The sequence below is a fragment of the Carettochelys insculpta genome, chromosome 2 (assembly GCF_033958435.1).
Source record: "Carettochelys insculpta isolate YL-2023 chromosome 2, ASM3395843v1, whole genome shotgun sequence".
Classification (NCBI taxonomy): Eukaryota; Metazoa; Chordata; order Testudines; family Carettochelyidae; genus Carettochelys; species Carettochelys insculpta.
Window position 1 is genome coordinate 151,261,874 of NC_134138.1, and position 23,537 is coordinate 151,285,410.

The 23,537-nt window shown below is 42.7% G+C and overlaps 1 protein-coding gene across 2 annotated transcripts in view; it reads right to left on the reverse strand.

Annotated features, from left to right (window-relative positions):
• MARCHF6 (membrane associated ring-CH-type finger 6) overlaps window positions 1-23,537 on the reverse strand; it is a 101,876-nt gene that overhangs the window by 36,235 nt on the left and 42,104 nt on the right. The window contains exons 7-18 of one of the 2 annotated variants that reach the window (XM_074987845.1): window positions 23,327-23,519; window positions 22,028-22,089; window positions 19,479-19,511; window positions 17,928-17,979; window positions 16,032-16,090; window positions 14,607-14,687; window positions 10,834-10,902; window positions 10,660-10,734; window positions 8,474-8,608; window positions 7,446-7,565; window positions 1,196-1,296; window positions 62-199 (exon numbers count right to left, since the gene is read on the reverse strand). In XM_074987845.1, the coding sequence (XP_074843946.1) occupies window positions 62-199; window positions 1,196-1,296; window positions 7,446-7,565; window positions 8,474-8,608; window positions 10,660-10,734; window positions 10,834-10,902; window positions 14,607-14,687; window positions 16,032-16,090; window positions 17,928-17,979; window positions 19,479-19,511; window positions 22,028-22,089; window positions 23,327-23,519 (1,118 nt within the window). The remainder of the gene's footprint in view (window positions 1-61; window positions 200-1,195; window positions 1,297-7,445; window positions 7,566-8,473; window positions 8,609-10,659; window positions 10,735-10,833; window positions 10,903-14,606; window positions 14,688-16,031; window positions 16,091-17,927; window positions 17,980-19,478; window positions 19,512-22,027; window positions 22,090-23,326; window positions 23,520-23,537) is intronic. The other variant, XM_074987846.1, reaches the window with a different exon arrangement.

A 23,537-nucleotide genomic window follows, 5' to 3' on the forward strand; every position in this document is an offset into this window, starting at 1 on the left:
TCACCCTTAAAAAGGGCCAAACTGACAAGTCACATGACTGATATTTGCTGTTTATACTTACAGTAAATACCCAGCTGTAACTGTCCATGCTCTTACAAGACCTTTCAACCACTGTCTCGTGTGTCCTTGTTCAAGCAAAGCAGGCAGAACCACCTGAAGCAACAGCAGCTCCAGAGAAAGTTCACTCACTGGAGCATCACTAGAAACAATGAAAGAACATGTTATGAATTTCTTACAAAACATTTTAACAAACCGAGACCATTATAAACAAATATTTCACTGAACTAACTGTGGACTAATACAGGCTAAGTAGTATTCTAACAGACAATTCATACTTTTCTAAGCACTGGGGAAGAATTTAATAGCCTTTAGGAATTTATTGTGAACAGCCAGTTTTATGAAAAGTCCTTAGAAAAGAAATCTTCCATTATCAGAAAAGGTGAGATTTAGAGTTTGACTTTTCCTTCTGTAAAGCTCCCTTGACTAATAAGAGCAGTATCGCTGATAAGCCGAATTAAAGTTTTACTTAGGAGAGGAAAAATTTTGCTTCACCACTCACAATGAAGACCCAATCATCTTTCGTCCCTGAAGTATTTCTGACAGTGTAAAAACATACAAACACACCCAGAATAACCTGTAGGGCAAGACTGATAATTTCTTCAAATTCTACGTGCCTGAACCACTGTGGAGCATCAATGCATAAAAAGGCAAAGTTTTAATTGTGAAAAACTGTACTGTGCATATGTTGGCTCTTATATTTTAATCTGTTCCAGAAAAGTTTTATTATGTTGTTTATTTTCAATAAACCTACAAAATGCAATGTCAAAGTAATGGTGAAAGTGGTACAATTATGTCATGTCTACATTAGCACTTACATTGGTAAAACTTTTGTTGCTCAAAAGTTGTGTGACATCTGCCTATCTCCAAGCAATATCAGTTTTGTCAGCATAAGCGCTCATACACAATGCTATATTGATTAGAGATGCTCTCCAGCTGACATGGCTACTGACACTTTTTAAACTGGTTTATTGTGTCGATGGGCATAATGCAGTTACACGAGCACTCTTATAACAGTACAGGTGTACTTCTGTAAGCTTGTAAGTGCAGACACAGCATTAAAGAAGTATGTAAGAAGGATTCTGCCTAATCACAGGGAGACCAAAACCACCTTTCAGAATAAAAATTAAAAACCTACCTGTAAAGCATGACATTATATGGAAGAAAAGTAGGCAAGAGGTACTTAATAATACGTATAGGAAGCCAAAGCATGAGCAGGACAATTGACCCAAAGACGATCTGCAACAAGAAAGTTACAAATGCATGTTTTATCTACAAGACTCACATGAGGCATTATTTTTCGTATGGATGAGCCAACGAAGATGAGTTTACGTCTGAAAGATTATGAACGAACAAACTCTATGAACAAAACTCCATGATTAAATTAAAACCTTTTCCTCTTAAGTGTCGGTAGTCTATGTTCCATAAAAAGGAAAAAAAAAACCTTATAAACAAGAAAAGAAAGTTGCTTAATCTCTGAATATATATGCTATAACTGATCAGCTTCCAGGGTCCCACTGAGTCTGATGAAGGTTCTCAAATAATTTCAACTCACACCTTCAGAGAAGGACAATTAGTCAAGAGCTTCATTTCTTGATTTACAAGGCAAAAATCAATTCCATAATAGTCCAATAACCTTGTGTAAAAAACAACTAGATGTTGGGCTAACTCTGGGTCATTTGATGTGGCGCACACATCCTGATGCAGCCAAAGCACTGTGGTTGCAAGATGACAAAAGGCCAATACATCCTGATGCTTTCTAGAGGCCTGAACATGACTAAACCAGTACTGCTCTCCTTTGCTTATACGAGCAAGAGATGGCAGGGAGAAAGTCTTACCCTCAGAGTACATGCTGATCACTGGTGAGGTAATCCAACAAGGTACAGAGGATGTGCGTATGGTACCACTATGCTAACGTCACAGTATCCCATACAGCAGTCTGTTTCCAAGATATGCAGTTTTTTGCATGCATCTGCAAAATGTGCGCCAAAAAGAACATCTAAGATCTTGCCTTAAAGGCCTCCTGGACAGATACCAGGGTGAACGACTGGAAAGTACGTGGGGAGGTCAAAAGAGACTAAGTGTTTGCCCATGATCCACCTTAAGGCAGACCAGAAACATCAATCAGACCTTTCTCTACTGATCTGACCAAACTGGGACCCAGAATGTTTGTTGCAATAAATGGCTTAGACCAGCACTGTGACCCCTCAAGGTATCTCCTTATCTACATACAGCATTAAAATAACTGTTGGCTAGCAATATAAGCAGTGATTGTTCTTTCTTCTATATGGAAAGATTTGTGACAATGTGCTGGACTCAAACATTTTTAAAACTTTAAATTGAACATCTTCCACCAGCGTTTTAGACAACCAGAAGTGGGGAAACTATTACAACTAATACTGCTAAAGAAGTAAACTTCAGTTTTATCTGAGTAACTAAATAATCAAACACATACCAAAAAAGAAAGTTAGACATGTTAATATTCAAAACCTCAGTTAAGCGATCTTTGTATTGTAGTAACAAGAAAAGAGACAGTGGGAGTGGCTCTGGCAATCTCTGGAATGGTGCTGCCATGATGCAGTAGAAGGGGCGCTATGCGCTCCTTCGCCTTCTTGCTGGAAACTCCGACAGTGGGGAAAGAGGACAGTTCATGGAAAGAACATAAGCAACACATCATAAAGAACATCACTTACAAAAACGTAACTATCTTTCTTTCAGGGACAGTTCACATCCATTTCACATTAGATGATTCCAAGTTGTACACAGGGAGGTGGGCAGATGTTTATGGTATGTGGACTGAAGTACAGTCCCGTCAAAACTAGCATCCTTCTCTAGCTTGTGTGAGTGCATAACGTACCATAAGCATGTGGACTGACGATCACATCACAGCTTTACAGATGTCCTGGATAGGCATGGGTGCCAGGAAGGCCATTGATGATTGAATGGGCCTACACAGTCTGTGGTGGGGGGACCCAGATAAGGCCACAGCAAATCCTGATTTATAAGATGATCCAGTTAGCCAGTCACAGGTATGCCCTTCATCTTATCAGCCACAGCCACAATAAAAAATGAGGACTTCTGGAATGGTTTTGTGCATTCCAAGAGGCCAGAGCCTGCCTAACCCAGATTGAGGACATACAGCCTTCTCTCTCCTCCTCTAATGTAGCTTAAGGCAGAATACAGGACGTCTTGGTTCACATGAAAGGAGGAGACCACCTTAAGCAGGAAAGTTACGTGGCGGTGGACATGGACCCTGTTCTTGAAGAAAACTGTACACCAAGGCCCCAAAGTCAGCTCGGATGTCCAAAACCCATCTCATTCATATCATCATAACCAGGAACGCCACCTTACGCATCAAATAAGAGAGAGAAAAGGTAGCCAGCAGTTCGAATGGCAGTCTCAGGAACCATCAAAGGACTACGCTTAGAGCCCACTGAGGGACAGGGTCTCTGCACAAATGGAGAGGCTCTTGAGACCCTGCAGGAACCACACCATCAAGCTGTCTGGAAAGACTGCCCTGGGACTGGTCCCTGTAAATCCAAGATAGCCACAAGATGCACCTTAATGGAGGACCGTGCCAGGACTTGATGCCAGAACTAGAGCAAGCAGTTAAGAGCTGACTGTACTGAGATGCGCCCCACTCCTTCATTCAGAGGGAGAACCATGTCCCCTTTGCTTGGTAAGTCACCCTTGTGGAAGGCTTCCTATTCCTAGCAGAACCTGCTGGATTTCCTCCAAATAAGTATGCTCAGTCTCATTCAGCCATGAAACATCCACACTGCAAGGTGAAGGAATGCAAGGTTCAGATGAAGAAGCTGACCCTGCTCCTCTGAAAATAAGTCTGGGTGGGTAGGCAGGAGCTGGGTGTAAACTGTGAGGTCTAATAACATCCCAAACCAGTATTGGTAAGGCCAGGCCATGGCTATCAGGATGACATGGAGCTCATCCTGTCTGATTTTGATGAGAACCCAGGTCATGAGAGGGATTGGTGGAAATGCATGCAACAAACCTTCTGTCTATGATAGGGGGAAGGTGTCCACAAAGGAGCTCCTGCACACACCCCCACGAAGAGCAGAAACAGTGGCACTTCCTGTTCTGCCTGGTGACAAAGAGGTCTATTTGGGGAGTTCCAGACATTCAGAAGGTCATGGAGCCCACTTCCTCATGAAGCGACCACCAAGTGAGAGAAGTCCCTGTTGAGATGATCTATCAGGGCATTTCTGATCCCCAGAAGGTGAGAAACCACCAAGTGGACATTGTGGGTGATACAAAAGTCCCAAAGGAGCTGTGCCTCCCGACAGAACACAAAGGAGCGTGCTCGTCCCTGTTTATGCAGAACACTGATACCATATGCTCCATGAGGACTCACAGCCCTTTGCCCAACAAGTGAGGAAGAAAGATCCTGCAAGCTAGAGGCACTTCTTTGAGCTCTTTTGACACTGATACACAGTCAAACTTCCTCTAGGGTCCACAGCCCCTGTGTCCAAAGGGTGCCAAGGTGTGCATCTCAGCACCAGATGCGAAGCACCTGACACAAGTCTGAGGAAGGCGTTTAACAGCGGAGAACAGGACTCCCACAGGGACATTCTTTGGCATGGTCCAGCACCCGAGAAGGAATTGTGACCTCCTTGTCCAGATAGTCCTTGACTTGTCAATATGCTTATGCCAACCACTGCAAGAGCAGCCATATGCAGAGCCTAACGGAAAACAGGTGCATTCTGCCATCTGACCCAAGAGACACAGGCAGAACCTGGTTGCAGTCAGAGGGTACACAGGCATTTCCTAAATGAGAAACACCAAGGCCTGGAATCTGTCGAGAAGAAGAAACACTTGGGCGCAGGTCAAATCGAGTACTGCTCCAATGAATACTGTTTTTTAAACTGAGAATGATGTTGACTTCTTGTCACTGACCAGGAGACCCAGTGATCAGCATATGTCAAGTAGCAGCAACAGATCAGAACAAACCTGGGATCTGGAACTGCCTGGACCAGACACTCGTTGAGGTAAGGGTAGAGTTGAGTGCCTGGCACCTGAGGTAGGCTGCTACTACAGCCATATATTTGGTGAAAACCCTCAGGGACATAGGCAGCCTAAAGGGAATGACTGTAAATTGGTAGTGGCCCAAGTCCACCATGAAGCAAAGAAATCTCTTTTGACCTGGACAGATCGCTACACAAAAGTGGACATCCTTCAGGTCAAGGGGAGCAAACCAGTCTCCCAGGTCCAGGGAGGTGATACTGGAGGCCAGAGAGACCATATGGAATTTGAGTTTCTTGTGATACTTATTGAGGCTTCAGGAGCTCCAGGAGCACTTTCATGCTGTCCTGTGGCATGGGGAGAGGGCAGCAGGTAATGGCCTCGCCTGGTGAAGACAATGAGACTGCTGCCCTGCTGTATGTCGAAGGGGTCCATCAGGGACTCTTAGGTATTGGGACAAGGGAGATTTCCCCAACTGTGCGCGTGCATGTGTGCAGGAGGGGAAAAGATGCTGGCCACTAACCTTTAGATCACATTGGCACTGACAGGGTCTGTGCCTGTCCAGGCAGCAGGAATCCTTGCTTCACATCCATCTCAGACAGCAGGAGCACACTGCCTGGCAACCAGGAATGAGAGGGCTCTTGATGGCTGCTCTCACAGCAGTACCTGCTCCTGTTCCTTCCATGTTTCTCCAGCCTCAAGGAATCCTCTTTGCTGGAAGACGATGAAAGCTCAGGAAAGGTGGATATGCACTGGTCACCCGGTGACCTATGCCTCCTGTCACCTCTGATGCCAGGACAAGAGAGAGCTGAAGTGAGATTGGCACTCCAAGGAACATCAAAATTGCAAAGAAAGCCATGATCAGAATCGGTGCCAATGAATCAACAACTGGGAGTCCAGGGAACAGTGCCAAGGCTGAACCACCAATGCTGACCTGTCTTGGTGGTTCCCATGCTGTGGGGCATACGCCTCAGAATATCTGTACCACTACACTGGCAAGTGCAGTCCCAAATCCTGCCTTCATCCCCCATCAGGAGACTGAAGGGCAGTTTGTGATGCCTGCCTCCCAGACACAGAGGCCTTGTACAGAGGAATGATGGTGCTCCAATCTCCTCAGAGATGGGCAGTGCCACAGGGAAGATAGCCTAAATGAGCAGGGCAGGTCTGCAGGCTTGTCTTAGGACTAGGGCATCAGTATCACTGGCACAGGCAAAGACAGAATGATGCCTCTTAATTCCAGAGGCCATCATCACTGCTCACTGCTGATACTACAGGCTGGGATAGGCTAAGATGCTCCGCTTGGGTCAAAAATCAACATGCTGGCAGTAATGGGGTGTCCGACACAGGTGTAGGTTCTCCACCCTTCTTCTTCTGGGCTGAAGCCTTTGTTTTCTGCACAAAGGCCAGCAGGAGAGTAGCAGCACTCACTGGAGAATGGCACAGAGGACATTTTACACTGGAGGCACGGTGGCCATGGTTAAGGCTGGTGCCCTGCTTCCCTCTTGGGACAGTAATGACTCCAGTAATAGTGCTCACAGGTGACTGTCCCTCTCTTTGTTAGTAAGCAATTGAAAGTATCTGCAAATCTGGCACTTGTCACTAAATTGCCTATGGTGTCTTGGTGGGGCACCTCTTGTGCAGGTCATTCACAGACTGGGCACCTGCTTGAAACACAAAGTTTGAAGCCTGGGGATTGGAGCATGCCCTATCCCTACACAAACATCCTGTCAGAGACAATAAAACTAACTTCTAACTAGAAAAAAGACCTATCTAAACAGCTGCTAAGTAGAAGATAGCTAGCTACAAGGAGCTGAACCAGCCGTCCTTATGCACTGTCACCTAAAAGGAACTGAGAATGAGGGAAGTGCACAGTGCCCCTTATGATGTACCACTCCAAAGGTCACCAGAGTCACTGTTCTATGGATGTTGCTAGGGGAAAAACTTCCAACCCCAGTGCATGTGACAAGCACAAATAGCTAGTGTGGAATGGATATAAGCAATCACTTGGGCTGGGTCTACACAGAGACGTCCTGCCAGCAGCTTCATGCTAATGAGCAGTCTCACAATTGCAAATGACTGTTCATTAGTATTTTCCCACAGCTCATTAGTATAGTCACGTGAGATCTCGCTGCCAGCAGTAAACAGGTCATGTAGACTTGCCTCTGCTGTCAAACCCCCGTCTGTCACCAGACCCTTACAGGGCTGTTTACTGCCGGCACCTGCCTCTGTCAGCAGCGAGATCTTGTGCAGCTATGCTAACGAGGCATGGGAATATGCTAAAGAGCTGCCACTTGCACTTGCAAGACTGCTCATTAGCATAAAGCTGCCAACAGAATGTCTCCGTGTAGACCCAGCTTGGAAGAAGCAGCAAATATAAGGTATTCAAGGACAAGTCTGAAAAAAGTCCTTACCACTGATAAAATAAACCTCCTGAGATGTCTATAAATGGGCAAGTGAATCATTTCCTGAACGGGATTAAAATCTGGATCATTCAAATTCCTCAGAAACCACAGGACACCAGGTCTCAGTACCTGAAACAGGTATTACATTTGAGTTTAAAAACAAAAAACACAAGCAACAAAAAAAATTAACACGTCATCTAATTAACAGCGTCAGATTTCTATTGGAAAAAGGCATTAGAAGCAACTTTCCATACATGAATCAAAAATGAGAGATACGAAAGTAAGACAATGCAGCGCATTATCACTAGGCCACAGTGGAAATTTTTGCTAAACATCTTTATTTTCAAATACATTTCAGTTTACAGACACCAAGTAGTATTTAAACAAAACCAGAATCCATATTAAAAACTCCCCTGCATGCAATCACCTAGCACCCTTTTAAGTTCCTATGTTCATTCGTAACAAGCTCAACTGCTCAATTTTTAAGGCAGAAAAGTTCCAGAGTCTAATACAGGCTGGACCTCTATAATCTGGGCCTCCCTTGTCCAGTAACAGCTGTGATCCAGCATTTGTGGGTGCTCTGGGGCTGCAGCAATCACAGGAAAAAGCTGAGGGCTGCGAACTCAGCTACTCCTCCCTCCACACTTCCAAGGAGCCACAAATTGTTCATTTACGGTGTTCAAGCTGCACAGTCCCATGGTCAGCAGCGTATCCCCACAGCCATGGATTCTTCCACCACACTGCCTCATTCACTGAGTGGCCTCCCCTTCCCTGCTCTGGCAATGCCAGCTGCTCTGCTACTTCTGGAGTGGAACCGTGCTGCAAGCAGCAGCAGTGAGGCTGGCACTGACCTCCCTGGTCTGGCAAATTCCCTGGTTTTGGACTGGTCAGTTACCGAAGTTGACAGACTAGCGAGGTTCAAGCTGTATACATTAGAAGCAACATAACCCACACAAATGGAAAGAGCTAATGAACTCTTCAATACATAAAGCTGTTCAATTATATTTTATAATCCCCTCACCTGGATAAGAACTTACCTCTCTCAGTAAGAGAATGAAAGATGCAAAGTAAAAGACGTAAACCATTCCCACTAACCAGTGTAGGAACATTGTGGTACCAGGGGCAGACTGAAAGCTCAACTCTCTGTCTTTCAAAGTAGCATCGAACATTTCCTGTACAAAAAAGTACATACCATCATCAATGTTTGCCAAATACCCTTCCTGTCTACCTCTTAGTAGATAGCCAGAGCATATCAAATCTGCAATCCACTTGGACAGGCGCTGTGGAGATACAGCTGTTCCTGAGCAAGGCGCCCCCCACCATGCCACAAAATTGGTCCGATTTTCTGTTCCCTCTAGTTCTCTCAAGGTAGAACACAATTGCCTGTCTTGTATCAATGTTGTGTAATATAGCCTCCTTGGAGGAGGCATGAGGTTCAGGGAAATAAGCAGGAGCCCAGTATCACTTTGTGCCTGGTAAAAGGCGGGTCTGCAATTTCTCCTACCCTTGTTGCTGATGTTATTGCTGCTATGAAAGCTACCTTCATAGACAGGTATTGTGGTGGAGTAATGGCTAGTGGATCAAAGCGTAACCTGGTGAGTGTATCCAGGAAACTTACTTTTTTTTGGCTACCTTTGCTTTATTTGTTTATAAACTGCTGTTTGTGTGTTTTGCAGGGAGTCCCATCTTATCAGGCAGTCATCCCAATATGAGAAGATGCATACTTCATGCCTGTGCAGATGAACCCCACCAGACAGATAAAAAGGCTCTAGTCTGGTAAAATAGGCAGGCAAGATCTGTAAAGTATGTGCAGCAGAAGTTGCTATAAGCCTGAGGTAAAAAGGAATGAGTGGGGCAGAGCAGGGGGCTGAGAGGACCGATGTGAAGCAGTCCCCTGAGGTAAAAAGAAAAATGGCAACTATCCCCCTGATGGAGGCATGTGTGACTTCCCTGAAGCCGCTGCCTTGGTAACCACCAGTGTTTTGAGTTTAGCCTCTGCTCTCCTGACTGAAACTGACTTACATTTTGCTAGAGTGCCAGAGATTGAGGACACCGGAGAATGAGAGGCTCTGGGCAGCACTAAGGAAGAATGTGCCAGTGAAGCCTTTGTGGCTTGAGAGAGACTTTGTGGGGTGATAAAGGTACCCTGTCAGAGGGCTTTTGCAGCACCCACGTCCTCTGGTTTCTCCCTTGATAGTAGAAGAGACTTTTTTTTCCAGAGTATAGCCTTGACTGTTGCTGGTGGAGGCATATGTAGCTTCTCTGAAGCTGATGCCTCAGCAACGCCATCTGATATAGCAATCGGGTCTGCCTCAGCCGTTCTGCTTGAGGCCGATCTGCGTTTCTCCATGGTGCCAGAACCTGATGGCAAAGGAGAACGTGGGGCTCTGGGCAACGCTAAAGAAGAGTGTGCCAGAAAAGCTTTAGTGGCTTGTAAGCCCTTGCAGGGTGACAGAGCTGCCTTGTCAGGGTGCTTTTGCAACACCCACAACTCATCTGGTTTGCTGCTTACAGAAGAGGCTTTTCCCAGACAGTAGATTTCAGCCGCATTTCACAGTCTTTCCTGGCCCTTGCTGGCACGTTGAGGCAGTGAGGGTCCTTGCTCCCAGGCTTCAGGCCCAGGGGGTGGGGCTCAGGCTTTAGCTTTCTGCCCTGGGCCTCAGTAAATCTAATGATCACTCTTTTCTGGTTTATTTTGTAGGATGCCTTGAAACCTGCTCATGGAGCCCTGGACCCTTGGTTGAGAACCACCACCTAGGCTACATTTAAAATAGTCTCTCTCATAAGATATTCAATACACAGAAGATAAAAATCATAGTAATTCATACATGATTCCTCTTGCAGCATTTCCCCATAGATAGTCAAATAAAGAAAACTGTGTCATGGATTTGCCAGTAAGACATTTAGGATAGCATAAAAGTGTCTTCCTCAGGTTTCATAGCTGTAGCAAAAAGTGTAATGATGGATTTTATTACTTTGTTTCAAACAGAGTGTACACCTTAATTTTAGTATAGGAACATGGATTTAGTATTGCACCATGCCTTAGAACAAACTACCTCTGAAACAATGAAAGTATAAAAAGGCGAAGAGGTATATTTTCTGCAAGGCCAGTTAATATATTTTTTTCCCTTCCAGGGAAAATTTTCCCCCTCAGAAAGAATTACTTCCTGATCCCCTAAAAAGTGTAAGCTTTGGACTACATTCCAATAACTTTTCGTCTTACCAAAGAACATATATCCAGCCACCAGCCACAGATAAGGGGGAACACACCGATTTCCACAACCACTAGTAAGGAGACCTTTAGGGAAAATGAAAAAATATATCATTCAGTAACTATGAATAAATCTCTAATAGAATTATAGCTGACTACATATTGGTTTCAGAAGACTATAATTACCTTAACAACAATATAGCAGACTCCCAATAAGCGACGTGATCTCTGGAATTTTACAAGTGCTGCCAAACCCTACATACTCTGGTCAAGGAAATATACTAAATGAAATGTAACAGGGCCAGTAGAGAATAAAAAAATTGTATCAGCAACTATGCAATCCATCACTTATTTTTTTAAGCAGGAGATTCTGGTAGAGTCAAGCACTAACGTGAATGTGCAAACACTAGCACTGAGGTCCTAATATTTCCAAAATTACTCCTGGGGGGGCATTCTGCATCCCTGGAAGGATGCATTATTCATATGGCACACGTTTTTCTGTACCTCCTCCAGCCCACCTGCCATGCAGAGAAAGAAAAATAAATTTACCGGGGATTCTTGGGCAGCCCAGGCAGCATGTCTGTTCCAGCATACTGGAGCAACATCAGGGGACTGGGCGTGGTGCTTGTGTGATTACCATCCGGGGTGGAAGGGTGGGGAGGCTGGGCATAAGTACCTAAGTGCATGCCAATTAGAGGGGAAAACTCTGTCTTTCTCTCTGCAGCTCCCCAGAACGTAAGGATAGGCTAGATCACACACACACACAAAAAAAACCTAACAGACAGTTATGAAGCGATGGGAGCAGCTCCCATGCCACTGGTTAATCATAACCAATAAACCTCATCCCTTAGGTCAGGTGTCAGCAACCAAAATAGCAAGAAGGGCCATTTTGTTCAAATTCAGTAAATATCTCAATAATTCAAGAGCTGCAATGCATGTGAATATGAGATGATCCTTAATAAATAACAAACCATACTTTTTGCAACCCCTATTTTAAGAACAGTGCACACACAATGATTTGTAATGTGATACAAGTTTACTGCAGGATGTTCACAAACTTTACATATTCTATTTCCTCATACTTTACATGTGTGCGTTTGTCCCACTATCTTCTGACATTCACTCCTGAGACTTCTCTGTCTAGAGGATGTTAGATTCTGAAGTTTATGAAATCACTATACAGCTGCTCTGATACTTTGTGAATGCTGTTCCTCATTTCACAATCTCCTGAATTGCCACAAAACTAGCTACAGGTGAGGGATAGCTCAGCAGTTTGAGCACTGGCCTACTAAACCCAGCTTTGTGAGCTCAATCCTTCAGGGGGCCATTTAGGGATCTGTGGCAAATAAATTAAAAAAAAGGGGGGAGGGGGTGATGCTTGGTCCTATCAAGAGAGCAGGGGACAGATGACCTCCCAAGGTCCCTTCCAGCTCTATGAGATGTGTATCTCCATATAACTACTTGATGTTTTCACCCATTTAGCAAACATGTTCTTACTTTGCTCTGCTTTGTGTAACAGCTCCTCCATGGCTTTTCCTGGCATCTCCAGTTGGACAGTTAGGTAAAAGTAGTGTGTTTTTTGAGAAAATGCCTCGTTAGGTTGCATTTTTTGTTGTTGGCAAATTTCTCATTGAAAATAAGACAAAGGTAGCCAAGCCAAACTCGATATAAATGTGAAGGTTTGGGTCCATTCTGTTTTCATCTTTGATTTTCCTTTCCATTTTTTTTTTTTTTTTTTTTTTTTTATAAAGACATTCCAACCCCACTTTAATTATGCCAGTTTTACTTCATGTTTAATTTTTCTTTCTTAAAATGTGTATCACCCTTCACAGCAGGAATTCCACAAGCTTCCTTTTCCTTTTCAAAAATCAAGACTTTATTAACAACACGATCAAAACACAGATACAGTATCACATCCCACAATGCACTGCACAAATGAAAGGGAGACTTATCCAATGTTTTGAGATCACAAATTAATTTAGTATTTAGATATGAATTGCTCATTGTTAGGCTTTTAGATGTTCACCATTTTTGAAAATAATCAAATAATCACGCAGCTCTGGAGCCATAGGTTGCAGACCCCTGCTTTAGGGTGAGACTTACCAGTTAGCACAGTGTCTATCACAACAAGGGCCAACCCATCTGTGACCCTCAAGTGTTAATGCAATACAAAGTGTTAAATAGCAAATAAATTGACTCATTCAAACAGAAATGAATTTAATCTTTAAAAATCATACACAGTTTTGTCTCTGATCAAGTTTCTCCACACTTTCAAAATTCTGAGACACTGGTAAGACACACTTCAGTCTCTCCAGCCCAGCAAGGTGAATTGTTGACCAAGAGCAAATGAAGTTGCACAAAGCTCTGAATGCTACTGGCCTGGTCCAGGAGCCAAGGGAGACATACTAAGGGTATGTCTATACTGTAGTCAGAAGGTGTGACTGCGGCAAGGGTAGGCACACAGTAAGGCTAACTCAACTAACAGCAGCAGTGTGACCACGCCATCATTGACCACAGCACAGGCTAGCCCTCCAAGTATGTAGCCAAAAGTGAGATGGTCTTGTACTCTTCCAGCTATCTCATGAGGCTGTATTCCTGATACTACTACTAACAATAGTTCAAGTAGAGGTAGTGTGTCTGAAAACCCATGAGGGATAAACATACCTCAAGAAGCTGCCTGAAACAGGAAATCTAATGCAGATGAACTTCACATTCCATGTGATAAATCCTCATTGTTATTTTGTATGCCTACTTCTATCTTTGTGGCAGCTGTGTAGCCCATAAGAAGCCAACATGTGGAGAGAAGTGGATGACTCCATACCTGTCTATTAGGCTAGATCACAAAAACTATAAGCCTTGCCAGATAACAGGGTCAGTTACCCACCCAATCATGATGTTATTTTAGCAAAGCTTTTAAGCACCTTTCTCAAATGCAGCTTCGAAAGCAGTCCCTACTGCAAAATTATTTCTGGATTATTATGGTGCACAGGGAGCAAGGACATCCCCCTTTCATGTTTCAGTGGCTAGTGAAGAAGGCAGAAATATTTGTATCACACTGTTCATTTCTTCGAGGGACGTCCAGAAAAGGATCTCCCATTTAGAAAAAAAAAAAACAAAACACATTCCATCTATTGCCTTGTGAAATTTTTTGAGCCCTTCAGGTATACAAATTTATACTTGCAAATGTAGACTAAATTGGTATCTGCAGAACCACAGCACCCTCCTAAGAACTGCAGCGATGAAAGGAGTTGAATCTGGGGCCAGCATTGACAAGAGCCAGCACCATGTGCCAATAGCTCCTCCACTCCCAGCCCTGCCCCCATCCCTTCCACTCAGCTGTTTAAATCTCATATCTGGAGATGCGTGTGCTGCTTGGACTCAAAAGCACCACTGGGGTAGCTGCCAGTGAGCCCGATATCCACCTCAGCGGCCCAGGCTGGAGGTAGTACAACTGCAGTGGCAGAGCTGCCTGGGAGTGGTAACCCCATTTACTGCTCCTTTCACTCCTACAGTCCCAAGGAGATTCCTGAAGTTCCACAGATACCAAATTTATATCTGCATGCAAAGGTATAAATGTACATCTGCACAGAACTCTAGATATTTCTTCTTGGTTAGCTGACAGTCAGCAGGAAAAGAGGCTGATTCCATTAAGGTCTCTCCAATGTCATGCCCATAAACCAGAATAGCATATGTGGAAAACTGGGCTGAGAGAAGTTAAACAGCTGTTATTGTTCTGAATATACAGCATATTTTAAAATTAGATCAAACTCTTATTAAAAAGTTTTTATTCAAAATTTTACCCAAAATAGCTTTTTTTATTTTTGTTTCATTATGAGAACAAAGCATAAAGAGAAAAAGTGCTTCAGTTTCATTACTAATCCTGATTGCAACATCGCTAAAGAAAAGGAGACACAAGCAGAATTTAAAACTCAGTCAGGCAACCAATTATGAAAGGATACATGACAAACAATCAGAGTTATCGCTAGCAGCACATAGCCAACTATTGTTGTGATTAGGCCTTCAAAGTGAGATGCTTGAATCTGAAAAGAGAAAAGACATTCTAATCTAAACATTTTCAATTCAATTTAGCTATTTTTTTCCCCTCAAAACTTAGTTCTCTCTCAACATTAATGAGTACGCTTGGGCAACCGGGATTTCCAACTCCAAAGTTCCTAGCCTGCTTTATGCTACAACATAAGTCAGACATAATTAGGTTTCATAAGGGTAGCTGTGTTAGTCTGCATCTGCAAAAACAACAAGTAGTCCTGTGACACCTTAAAGACTAACAAATTTATTTAGGCATCTAGTGAAGTGGGTTTTACCCAAGAAAGCTTATGCGCAAATAAACTGGTAAGTCTTTAAGGTGCCACAGGACTCTGTTACACTTAATCAGTGATCTTTTTAATGGTTTAGATTTTCAACAAACAAGGTGGAGAGTAATTTTGCATCCAATGGGCCGGGGGGGGGGTGGAGAAATCACACAATGACAAACCTGCCAGCCTTGTGGGGGGAGCAGCCATATACTGTACCCCTTTTCCAGGCATTCAACCAAGTCAATTATGAAGTATTATTCCTTCCCTTCCTACCTGCTGACACCCCATCCAACCAAGGAACACAATAATAAAATATAAGACTTTATCAGACTATAACATTAAAAAGCCAAATTCAGTGACATTACAAAGAGAGAGTCAGGAATTACAATAATGACCTTTGGCAAGGAGGATAAATAGTTAAAAGCAAAGCAAGGTCCCAGAATGAATATGTAGAGAATTTCTCAAGCTAATCTGGTCTCCTAGAGTAGGGGTGAGCAAACTTTTTATGCCGTGCCCCCCTTCAATTTGCCGGGCCTCCTGGCCCCCCTCCATCCACCTGTTGGAAGGATCACAGGAAAGGATGCAGGTGAGAGTGCACGCTGGCCAGGAGCTAAGGTGTTGGGTGAACAGCAGCTCCTCCCAGGGAGGGGGAAAAGTGCTATGGGGCTGGGTCGGCTGAGATGCCATGGAGGAAGCCCGAGTGCTTTGCTGGGATAATCCCCAAACAGGCTAGCCCCTACTGCTGTGAACCAGCTGCCTCAGCCCAGAAGGAGAACAAGCACCACAGGTGTGCCCACCTCCTCCCCTGATTGGCCCAGCATGATCTGCTCCCTTCCGCTGTGTTGCCAGCGCTGTGATGTGGCAGCAGAGGACTCGTGACACAGCAGAAGTTTGCACGGGGGGTGGGGGGTGGGGGGTGGGGCAGTCACGCTGTGTCCCACCTTACAAAGCGTCACATCCACCAATTTGCGTACCCCTGTCCTAGAGTAAAAGCTATTGGGGTTCCTGTAACAACAGAAATTTTAAGTTACACAATTTAAATGACCAAAATGATAAAATAACCACACTTACATATTCCTCAAAACCCAGGCCAACAACAGAAAAGTGACCAATGTGGTAAGGACAAAATGCTGAAAAACATGAAGTTGAACAAAGAAAACAATAAAAAACTGCTCTACAAAATGAAATGTGAGACAGATCAATACTTTGACCTTCCAGCAGTTTTACAAAGTGGACAAAATAAACTATGCACCCAATATTGAAAGTTTCATTACAAAACTTGACAGTTCCACAGCACTCAAGATTAATAAATCACATTACAAACTCTTGAGTAACATAACTCAAGACACTTCTCTGTATTTTTCTTAAACTTGCAACGTTACAAGTAACCTACAATTACTATAACTGAAAAGAGGAACAATGCTTTTATTCCTTTTTTGGCTTTGACAGTACTGAGTCAATTTTGTACCGCTAAAGGAATCTGCCTGTATGCTCTTCCCCACGCACTAAAGAAGAGAGGAGTTGCTCTTTCATCAATCTCCTGAAGTAACTGAAGTCTTTGCACGCTGGTTAGCTCTTGAGACCTAACCCTAACTGTCTTGCCTATAAGGGTTAAAATCACAGACCAGTGGGTCCCAGGGAGTCTACCACTATACATCTTTTCCTTTCACTGATTAATCTCTGTGCAAATCTTTTGCACAAAGACAGATTTACTCTGGGTTTTACCCCTTTGGGGGGTTGTTTTCTTGGGTGCTGTGACCTAGAACTTAATCCTCCTAGAGCTGAAATAAAAGTGTCTTGCACTTCTCTGCAGGGGGATGATTACCTCAACTCTGTGTATTGGACTGGGGAGACCACATGATCTGGCCTAGCAGGTCAGGATGATGAAGAGCCCCAGGGAGCACGAAAAGAGGTATCATTGGCATGATCTGCACACCAGCGAACACCCCAAAGGCTCTTCTGTGACAGACACACGCACACCAGTGCCACCAAAAATACAATAGTTTTCTGAAAATACTTTAATAGCTTGATCCCACAGTTTTACAGTCTCTTAGCTATGATAAAATCTGTGTGTCAGAGGTGTATGAGGACCTTCAACAGATGGACTGAGAATTCTGTTCACTCAATCCTTCCATTTAAACAAAAATAATCTTAACCATAACCAAGGAAAGAACTTCATCTCTTGAAAGCAAAATTATATTAATAACATTCTACCAGAAATATTACTGCTTTATGCCACGTACACTGAGTATACTGACAAAACAGTACCATCTCCAACTTGTACGGGGTTGAGTGAAGGCCTTTAGAAGTCACAGGAGTGTCTCCCTGGAGACTATTTTTTAAACACGTTACAGCTGTACACAGTCTACTGCATTCCAAGTAAACAAAGACATAAAATATTTAGATAAAATAAATAGAGCCTCAGAGACAAAAATGTATCATTTAAAGGGAAAAATAAAAATAAAAGCAGGAGAAATTACATTTCCTCTGTCCCCACAATTTTCAGGAAAACTTTATGAAGCAATTCTTACAAATTCTCTCTTGAATGTTATTCCTCATATAGTTCTCATAACCAACTAATAATGTAATAAAACTTCAACAGTTGAGATTTTTTCAAGCCAAACAACCAACCCCTGCCCTCCCCCTGCCTCACTTTCAGCAACAAAATAAGAAAAAAAAAATCTCCGCTTTGGCTGCAACACATCACTTTGGAAATTAAAAAGTACGGAGTAAAATGCAAGTAATATGATTGAGATATATTAATATCCATGAATTTGCAGGACCTTCATAACTTTATTAGTAAAAAAGATTTATTATTCATGTTTAGTCATTTGCATCTTATTGGTTCTTTTTAAAAAGATTAGACTCATTTTGGTTTTCTGAGAATAAAAATAATCTAACACATTTTTTATCTAAGCATTTACAAAGAAAAAAACTACTTTTGAAATAAGAGCAAATAATACCTACCAAACACAAGTATGAACAGTGTGTTTAAAGATACCACCCAGAATACATGTTCCTGGGGATGAAAGTAAAAAACATTTCAGTAAAAGCAGGGTATAAATACTCATAAATCTTATAATAAGCAAATGAATGCACCTGAGTTCAAGGGGAAGAATTAACTATTATGAGATAAGTTGCAAGCTTCAAATTTTCTAAATTTCAGCTCCCAAAATGAACATGAATATTATGAAATGGCAGCTATAATGGAAATTATTCACCTATTGTAAACTTAAATTTGTCCCAAAATTTAGATTTTGCAAAAACAATTTTTTACTTTACGATCACTGAAGTGTTTCCATCCAAACACCCACATCCAAAATAACAGTTTTTTTAAACAGGAACTTATTTTCAGCTTTTAAAATCCAGGCATTGCATTACTACACCTGAAAGTAACTACACTAGTTTCCATTGTCCTAGCTGAGAGAAATACAATTAGTACATAAAGAAAAAGTACATGGAATGCTTAAAAAATTGACTGTTAATAGAGTAATGTGTTATTAGTAACTTAGGTAAACAAATTTAGTTTATAGAAAATCTAAAAAACAAGAATGCTTTTGCAAATTAATATGGAAACAAAGTTTAAATTGCTGTAGTATAATAGCAATTTTCCTTTTCCCGAAGATACACATTCTTTGTACTTTTAAAGTAGGCATTCAAATAGTACAACTATTTCCATTTCCATTTCCAGACCTGAGTAGCTTATCTGCAAAAACACTCTATGTAACTCAAGCCATAAAGAACACTAAGTTCTATGTAAAAATATTTGTGCACTTTGTTTTTGGGATGTTTTACATATAATCTTATCTTAAGAAAAAGGAGAAAACTTGGGAATCATTTAAAGTAAAGGTATTACCCTGGCTAGCCATATTACTGTTACGAGGGTTTTGTTTTTAAAAGAACAAAACAGAAAAAAAACCCTCAAAAGTTATATTTAACCTTTTTCTTTCATGGATTTCAACAATAAAAAAGACAACAGAATTGCTGCAGGTTAATACAAAATTTAAAATATGATAGCCAGAAGTAGCTAAATTAGCTATATTACCTAAAGCCACATGTATGCTTAAAATTTTACCGATACAACCCTGCTGGTAAGAAGTATGACTACAGAAAGAGGGTTTTCTCATTCCAACTATGCCAGCAGAGTTAAAGATTTTTTGCTGCTTTAAGTGTATACTGGGTGTAAATACTTAGCGTCGAATTTTCAAAAAGGCCTGAATCCCACTAACAACCCCTAAGGTTACCTAGGCCCTTTTGAAATTGGTACTCAATGCAAGACCCACCATGGCAGTATCTGACTGCCACAGAAAATTAAACCATCCATGTGAATGCATGACCTATCAAGTTTACAACGAAGAAAATCTGTTTAAAGCTACTACATTGAATCAACATTTGAAATCTGCTTCATACATTAGAGAAAAGACCTTTTACTTAAACTCTAAATAAAACTAATAATTTTGTTTACTTAAAACAAAGCTTACTGCAAAACCTATTCTAGAATTATTCAACTTCACTTACTAAAAAAACCAGAGATCCGTCAAGCCCAAGCATCTAAAAATAAAAGAAAGTTGAATTCACTCACAGTTCTGTACTTCAAAACCATCATACTCCCCACAAACAGCTTCAAAGTCGCTCTTTTCAAACTCAGTTTTTGCTGCCCTGGTTAGCTGCATGCTCATAACACTGGAGAATCAGATTAGCTTCCCAATGCAAGTTTTGAAACCTACACTAAGAAGCTCTAAAACTGTCTAGTTCAATAAAGTAAACTGTTCTAATTAAAGGCAATAATATTTTAATATGCAGTTGTTTAGATGTGCATCTGTACATGTCTACAATTTAGCTGATTAGAAAGAGACCTGTTTCAAGAATGTGAAGGGTGCAAATTTTAACTTAACTCGGGAAATGAGCTGCTTACCTATTTATAGCAGCCTCAGCAGTTATTTCATTTTTAACTCAATTTTAAACAGGAAACCTGAGCTCAGAGAACGTATCAGGATTTGTATAAAAATAATTTTGCTTTCTAGATGCAGAGTATCAATGAACAAAGAAGAGCAGATGAGAGTCCATGAAGAGTATAATGAAGGAACAGCTCTCAGTTCTAGACCAGTCATATCTTATGCTGTACAAGTCTAGAATGGGAATTGGCTTGCAAGTCAAGAAAATATCCTCTGTGTAGTGCACACAACAAAAAAACAAGGAAAGATTTTAAAAAGAATTTTCCTTCCTGTTCCTCTAAGATAATCTCTGCCAGTCCAGATTCTCTTCCTTCATGATTACAGTAAGGTCTCAGAGCACGCGAACCCAGAGTACGTGACCTCACTCTGATGCGGCTGACCCCAACTCCTACAGTAAACCCTGGAAATGCATGATTTTCAGTTGCACTTAACTCACTCCCCTCACAGCCCTGGCTCAAACCCCACCCTGGCTTTGCACGGTCCCAGCTCCGTTCATCACCTGCGCGCAGCTCCTGCTCACTCCTCACACTCCCCCTGGCTCTAGCTCATGATGCCACAGGCACAGCTCCTGCTCACCCCCCACGCACAGCTCCAGATTCTCTCCCTTCCTCCACCCACGGCTCTGGTTCAACTCCACCCCTTGCCCCCTGCAGCCCTAATCATCCCCACCTGCCTCCCACGGTCCCAACGCATCACCAGGCTTAACCCTCCGCAACTGCCCCCCAGCGCCAGAACTTGCCTTTCTGCTGCTTCCCCAGCTACAGAATGTGTGTTCCACCGAGGAAAAAGCCAGACCCCCACTTACACGAAATCAGGGTTACGCTAGGGCACACAGAAAGAACCCTCGCATATTCTGAGACCTTACTGTAATAAGGTTCTCTTGTATGTCACATTTTAAGTTACTATTTCAAGGCCTAATAGTTTTCACATACTTCACTTAACATCATGTAAACTGCTTTTGAAATTTCAGATGCGCTTCCAGTTAAGGGTGAAACCACCAAGATTTCTCAATTCGCTGTCCCCGTGAAGGTGGCAAGAAGGGAATATGCCCAACTGGACAGAAGATGAAAGAGAAGTTTTTGAGAATATTGCATTTAAACTTTGTAAACTACTGAAGCCAATGTATGTATTCATGAAAAGTATCTGACAATTATTAAAATATTCTTCATGTATGCAGACTCCAGTAGTAAAAAAGGGCAAGAAATTTGAGTTTATTTTGCATCCTTTTCACCAAATATCTTTAAAACAAAACAATGCAGTTCACATTCTATATCATGAACAGAGGACTTTTTCCATCTTACAGAATGTTACACAGGGACGAAAATCCTGCTTAAATGTTAAGTTTAACTAGTTAACCAATTAAACAGGGCTAGCAAGACAGCACTCCAGCCCAGCTGGGCTGTAGTGAACCCCTGCCACAGTCAGGCTGAACCAGCTCCTGCCCATAGACTTGCTGGGTGCATCATAGAATAGGGCTGCTCTGCTCCAGCTGGAGTTCCCCACTCACTGGCCTGCTGGGGCTGGAGCAGACTCCTGCCCATGGCGGGTGGGGGACTGCTCCAGCCCCCCCGGTTAACTGTAACTGGCAAGCCTCACTGTTCAGGGTGAGGCCTACCAGTTCACCATTAACATCCCTAATTAGGAAATGTTTTAGTTATGGAACTTCAACTGGCAAATGCAATGAGATGAGATTGTATTGGAAATCATTCCTGTACATATTCCCAATGGTTTTTATTAAAAAAAAAAAAAGTGTATGCTTATTTTTTACTGGGTGCATGCACTAAGAGAAAAAATGGTACGCTATGCATCATTTAACAGCTACTGGAAAATAAATGAGCAAAACTGAAGATTGCAGAAAAGTGCCTTGTTGATAAGTGTTCTTAACTATGTTTCTGTACAGCAATCAAGTAAGTCTTCATCTAAAGTAAGTCTTCATTATTCCTGTATGCTGTGTACAGTATTTTTAATGTAATTACTTTTTGGGAGTCACTAATATCTATCACAGCCAAGCTTTCCATGAAATACAAGTATCAGAACCAATTTCTATTAAGTTTAAAGTCATCTTAAGTACAAGTCAGTGACTGAGATCCTTCAGGAGAATGGCTTACTCACTCTCTCCCATGTAAGCTCTTCTGCTGCTCGATCCCATTCCAAAGCGTTCCAATTCATATCATCTGCAGAGATGATATAATTGTTAAAACTCCCAACTGATCCTCACTTAAAGCAGCACATTAATAAGAGCTGTATTATGACAAACTAGAAAAAGTAACAACTGCAGAGCATTTAGCTCAATTGGTACATTAGGAGATACAAGTCAAAAGAACATTTTGAAGTAATTGTCATCTTTACAGTTTAACTTCTCAAAAGTTAAAACAAATATTTTTATACTCCCATTTCCCTTTGGAAACAGCAGCAAAGTAGTTTCTTACTGTGTGGATGCCTGACTCCATAGCTGCTTATAGTTCTGGCTTTTCTCAACTGCATTCAAAAAATTAACCACATAAATATTCCAACACACAAGTAAGAGGTAAACATGCTGAATTATTAGCCTATAGTGATCCCCGATATGTGCGATTTCAATTTGCACTTAACTTGCATTAATGCAAGTTAAGTGCAAATCAAAAGTGCTCCTGCCCCCCAGCTAAGGGAAGCAGGGGAGAAACCCCACTGCAGCAGCTGTGGTGGGGATTTTCCCCTGCTTCCCCCAGCTGGAGAGAAGCTGTGCCACCTGCCAGGTTCCCCCAGCTGGGGGAGCTTGGTGGACAGAGAGCTGCTGGGGTGCAGTTTCTCCCAGCTGGGAGAAACCGTGCTGCAGCAGTCTGCCCACCTGCTCGGCTCCTTCAGCTGAGGGAGCTAGAGGGGGCAGACAGCTGTGGTGGAGCAGCTTCTCCCCAGCTGGGGGAGCCGGGGAGAAGCTGCGCCTGGCTCCCACCAGCATCCAGGGGCCAAGAGACAGGCTGTTGCTTGGTTCCCAGCTTCCCCCCGCCAGCTTGAGGGACCCAGGAAACTGACCAGCACATGGCTCGTCAGCTTCCGGGGACCCCCAAGCGGCAGGGATATGGGAACTAGGCTGCCACCTGGTTCCTGCTCCCTGCCACTCTGGGTTCTAGGAAACTGACTAGTCCTAGTGGGCCGCTCAGTTTCCCAGCTCCTGCAAGCCCAGGAGATCTGGGAACCAGGCTGCCACCTGGTTCCCATCTCCCCAACTTGTGTGAAATTTGAGTTACACGAGGGTTGCAAGGAGTGCAACCCCTACGTAACTCGGGGGTCTACTGTACTATCCTTTGTAATTTCAGATTAATTAAAAATATAGATGCAAGCTGTGAAAGTATAATTTCCATTTCAACTTCCTTTCAATAACTATTTCATGATTGTTTTAGGGAAATGCTCCTGCTCTGTGTCACCTGTTACCTTGAGCTCCATTGTTTGCATCTGCTGCATCTTCTACTACAGCATCAGCATCTTCATCTTCATTGTCTTCCTCTTCTTCCTCTCCCTGTTCTTGAATTTCTGGGTTCTCTCCTACAACTGCATTCTCAGCAGGGGGGTTAGCAGGTTGATCAAGTGCAGCATTTTCACCTCCACCATTTCCCACTCCCTGAGCCTGCAGGGATGAGATTTC